Genomic DNA, 5,399 nt, shown 5'->3' with positions numbered 1-5,399 from the left:
TCAATGGGTCCAGACTCAAACTCCTGAAAGTCCAAAAAGTCTACATCTTTAAAAATCTTATATCCAAATCAAAAAGCCCACAAAAGCCCAACAAAAAGAACCTTCTAGTCACTCTTGTACTCAATTCAAAATTCAAATTTCAAAATATCTTGACCTGTGTGTCCTCATAACGGTTACTTTTGCCAGCTGCTTTCAATTTCAAATTTCAAACACCCATAAATATCCAAACCACACATATCACACACCCTAACCCTAATCTTCTTTCTATACATTTCTAGCTAACGAAAATGAGAGAGTGCATTTCTGTTCACATTGGTCAAGCCGGAATCCAAGTCGGCAACTCTTGCTGGGAGCTATACTGCCTCGAACACGGTCTTCAGGTTAGATCTGTTAATAATTGATTTGGGTTTGTGAAATTGTTGGTTAATTGATCTGGGTTTGTGAAAATATTAAGTAATTGATGTGGGTTTGTGAGTATATTGAATTATTTATTTGGGTTTGTGAAAATATTGATTAATTGTTGTGGGTTTGTAAAAATATTGATTAATTGATTTGGGTTTATGAAAATATTAAGTAATTGATGTGGGTTTGTGAAAATATTGATTAATTGATCTGGGTTTGTGAGTATATTGAATTACTTATTTGGGTTTGTGAAAATATTGATTAATTGTTGTGGGTTTGTGAAAATATTGATTAATTGATCTGGGTTTGTGAGTATATTTAATTATTTATTTGGGTTTGTGAAAATATTGATTAATTGTTGTGGGTTTGTGAAAATATTGACTAATTGATTTGGGTTGTGAAAAAGTTAAATAATTGATTTGGGTTTGTGAAAATATTGATTATTATTTAGGGGTTTGTGAAATTATTGATTATTTAATTTGGGTTTGTGAAAATCTTGATTAATTGATGTGGGTTTGTAAAAATATTGATTAATTGATGTGGGTTTGTAAAAAAAGTAAAAAAATTGATTTGGGTTTGTGAAAATATTGATGAACTGATTTGGGTTTGTAAAAATATTGATTAATTGATGTGGGTTTGTAAAAAAATTAAAAAAATTGATTTGGGGTTGTGTATTATGTAATTGATTTGGGTTTTTGAAAATAGTGATTAATTGATTTGGGTTTGTGAGAATATTATGTAATTGATTTAGGCTTGTGAAAATATTATGTAATTGATTTGGGTTTGTGAATGTATTAAGCAATTTGATTTGTGGAAATATTGCAGCCTGATGGACAAATGCCCGGAGACAAGACTGTTGGAGGCGGTGATGACGCCTTCAACACGTTTTTCAGCGAAACCGGAGCGGGTAAACACGTACCGCGTGCCGTGTTTGTCGATCTCGAACCGACTGTCATCGATGAGGTTCGAACCGGTACTTACCGGCAGCTGTTCCACCCCGAGCAGCTGATTAGTGGTAAAGAAGACGCTGCTAATAACTTTGCTAGAGGCCATTACACAAGTAAGTCATAATAATAACAATAATAATAATACTAATAATCCAATTTGATTTAATATTTTAAATTTATAAAATTATGATTGTTTCTCATTGAGGCATTTCGTCGAACAGTTGGCAAGGAGATTGTGGATTTGTGTTTGGACAGAATTCGGAAGCTTGCGGATAACTGTACCGGGCTGCAAGGGTTTCTGGTGTTTCACGCAGTGGGTGGTGGGACCGGGTCGGGTCTTGGGTCTCTGCTGCTTGAGAGACTCTCGGTTGATTACGGGAAGAAGTCGAAACTCGGGTTCACGGTTTACCCATCGCCTCAGGTGTCGACGTCTGTGGTCGAGCCGTACAACTCGGTTCTCTCGACTCACTCGCTGCTTGAGCACACTGATGTTTCAGTGCTTCTTGATAACGAAGCGATTTACGATATCTGCAGGAAGTCTTTAGATATCGAGAGACCGACTTATACTAATCTAAACCGGCTCGTCTCTCAGGTGCTCGATTAAATGCCTAAATGAAATTTTATTAAAGTTTAATGTGATTTTTATGAATTGAACTAATGAAGCTTTGATTTTGCAGGTTATTTCGTCTTTAACCGCATCGCTTCGGTTTGATGGAGCGTTAAATGTCGATATCAACGAGTTTCAAACCAATTTGGTGCCGTACCCGAGGATCCATTTCATGCTTTCGTCGTACGCTCCGGTTATTTCATCCGAAAAGGCGTACCACGAGCAGCTCTCGGTAGCCGAGATCACCAACAGCGCATTTGAGCCGTCTTCCATGATGGCCAAATGCGATCCCAGACACGGAAAATACATGTCTTGTTGTTTAATGTACCGCGGTGACGTGGTTCCAAAGGACGTGAACGCAGCGGTCGCCACTATCAAAACCAAGCGGACGATTCAGTTTGTCGACTGGTGTCCGACGGGGTTCAAGTGTGGGATCAACTACCAGCCGCCTACGGTCGTTCCGGGAGGCGATTTGGCGAATGTGCAAAGAGCGGTTTGCATGATTTCGAACTCGACAAGTGTGGCTGAGGTGTTTTCAAGGATTGATCATAAGTTTGACTTGATGTATGCGAAGCGGGCTTTCGTGCATTGGTATGTTGGTGAGGGGATGGAGGAGGGTGAGTTTTCGGAAGCGAGAGAGGACTTGGCTGCGCTCGAGAAGGATTATGAGGAGGTCGGGCTCGAATCGGCTGATAATGAGGATGATGATGATTGTGAGGAGTATTAGGTTGATGGTTGATGGTTAATTTGATAACCAATGGACTCATTGGTTTTGATCAAGACAGTTGCTAGTACTTTTTTATTTTGTGTTTGAATGGTGGTTATGTTCTAATGCAATGGATTATCTTACTTAATGAAATAGTGGTTATTATAATTAATTCATAATTGATTCGTTTTGGTTCTTTTGGTGTTGGTTGCTTCCAACATATAGCGCGGGTAGTGTCCGAGCCGAATAGAGCGAGGCTCAGATCGTTGAGCACTTGTATGCGATGGGCCAATTGGGCGATGCTCGAAATTTCAAAAGAAATGAATCAATTCCGAGGTATCCTAAACTAACAAAAACCTTAGAACAGACGATGACACTAAAACGTAAAAGGTACCGATTCTAGAAATTGAACGGACCTGATCCAACCCTACCTGCGGGTATGGACCGGGCTTTGGGTTTCCCCCCGAAACTGTACTCGGAACCGACCTGGACCCGGTGGAATCGGTTCCGCCAATATCTAGTCGAAAAACGACCCTACCTTACCCGAAATCCGAAAAAAACCCGGTTTGTGTCGGGTTAGGGTAATGGGTAACCGTAAAAAAATATCAATTTTTTTTTGTTAGTACGAGTTCTCACCAAATTTGACTCTGTTAAAAAGAGCTTACCTGCTATATACTTCTATGACGGCTAGTTGTGAGTTGTGACGAAAAGTGGCATTGTTTTTATGACGGTACCGTGTCAATTAAACTACTCATAAACTTGGTCAGTTAACTATAGAAATTTGTTTGTTTTAAAGTATTTATTACATTGAGTTATGTTGTCTTTTTTTTTTCCTCATATTTTAGAAACTAGGATAGAGCCCGTGTAGAATGGAATGTTGTGTAATACATGGGTGGTTAAAAAAATAAAATAAAATGGAATGCTGTGAATCTATAACAAGTAAGAAAAAGAAAAAGCTAACATCAATTTATCATAGTTAAGTTGGTAAGCCACAAACATTTTAAAAGCAAGATAGTGGGTTTGATTCCTACCAACTATATATTTTTCATTTTCTCATTCATGAAGGGGAAATTGTAAAAATAGAAACTTGTACACTTGGTAGCATGTAAAGAGTCTAATTGAATAACATGTGGAAACATTGTCTTGCTTTAATAATATAGGTAGATGGTGCGTTAAGGATAGTTGTTTCACTTTAGGCGTTTAAAATAGTGGCTTTTCACAAGGCATGTTTCCTACTTGAAACCATGGGCTGGTGCCAATTTCGGTAATCGGAAATCGCATCTACCTGGGGTGGTTTTAAACCCGAAAAAAAATATTTGTAAAAAGTCTCAAATTCAAACACCAAAAATGAAACAAATATCCTAAAAACACTTTCTGAAAGAAAAGGGAAAAAAAGTTATAATATGTTGCATTTTGTTCTTTTTGTGAACAATGAAACTCACACAAGGCATAATACTCATATAACAACATATCAGTTTCTTATATGTAAGTCCCGTGTTGGAGGATCTTGCAATGTGATAATAATGTGTTGATTCAATACGTGAATGATAATAGCAATAAGAACACACAAGAAAGGCTTTAAAATACACTATTATATAATAGTCGGGTGCTTAAGCCCTTAAAAGTTACACAATGTCACGGCTTCAATACTAACAAATGACCAACCCTTTACAAGGTGAAATGCATGGTATTTATAGACATATACCATACCTAAGCCCAACACAATCAAAAGCCCACCGAAAACCCTTTTCGGTTTACAAAAGAAAGCCCAACAACATATTTAAAAGCATAAACCATTTATTGTAGCCTAACATTCTCCCCCTTGGTTTATTGCTTGACTAGTCTTCCTGTTCGAGTATCTCTGCATCAGCTTCTTTATCAGCCTCCTTATAAGCTCCAGCCCACAATTTTGTACGTATTATCAATCCCACCATACGTGTGTATTCTTTAGCAGCAGGCTCATACAGGGGCTCAACGGTGATTTGAAAACCACTAAGCGTCTTGATGTCTTTTTCACCAAAGCGAAGTAAGTCTCGTTGATCAACAAATCTAAACGATCCCTTCTTTAAACGAATGATAACTGTTGCCGTCTCACCGTCATAAGTCCAAAACTTCATGCCTTCAAGAACACCATCAGGTAGTCTTAAGTTCAGAGGAATTGAAGTAGCTTTCTTGGTGGGTGGCCACATTACATTCATCATCGTCTTTCCAGTGAGCGGATCAAGAACACCCTTGGCCTTCTTCACAAAAGATTCAGCAGTAGGCATCGAAGGAAACCCTTTCTCAACTTGATTGCTCAAGTAGATCCAGAAGTTAGTGGCCTTTGACTCGTTACTTGGGTTATGGAAAGGTGCCTTGATCAATTCACTTAAATCCTCCCTTGTCCATGAACCGAAGTCCTTTATCTTCTTGTAATACTCGAGTCCTCCAGACTTCCTTTTAACCCACCACATATGTTTGTCAACATCAAAACCCCAAGGCACAATCCCAGAACAATCCCCGTATTTATCAGAGAACCCCTTTTGAAGCTCAACAACAAACTTCTTTGGATGATCAAACGAAGTTACATTCTGATTTAAGTTTTTGCGAATCAGAGTTTTCCGTATAAGTCTTTGTCGGCGGTTCTAGGTGGAGCAGACATATGTCGTTGTAGACCTGCAGAAGTCTCAATGTCTGAAGCTGGACGAAACTCATCTTGAGCTGTTTGAACGTTCTCGCTTTCGTCAGCACTTTTGAA

The 5,399-nt window shown here is 38.5% G+C and overlaps 1 protein-coding gene across 1 annotated transcript; it reads left to right on the top strand.

Annotated features, from left to right (window-relative positions):
• Positions 1–284: 284 nt before the first annotated feature.
• LOC143565377 (tubulin alpha chain-like) lies at positions 285–2,683 on the top strand. Its single transcript, XM_077052366.1, has 4 exons — positions 285–380; positions 1,228–1,462; positions 1,571–1,941; positions 2,027–2,683. The coding sequence occupies exons 1-4, from the start codon at positions 288–290 to the stop codon at positions 2,681–2,683; spliced, it is 1,356 nt and encodes a 451-aa protein (XP_076908481.1). The 5' UTR covers positions 285–287.
• Positions 2,684–5,399: the final 2,716 nt, after the last annotated feature.

Source organism: Bidens hawaiensis, unplaced genomic scaffold, assembly GCF_021521415.1.
Source record: "Bidens hawaiensis isolate Kalapana, Puna unplaced genomic scaffold, B.hawaiensis_p1.1 tig00022325_1, whole genome shotgun sequence".
NCBI lineage: Eukaryota > Viridiplantae > Streptophyta > Magnoliopsida > Asterales > Asteraceae > Bidens > Bidens hawaiensis.
Note: the sequence above shows the minus strand (reverse complement) of the source record. Positions and strands in the feature narration are given on the sequence as shown.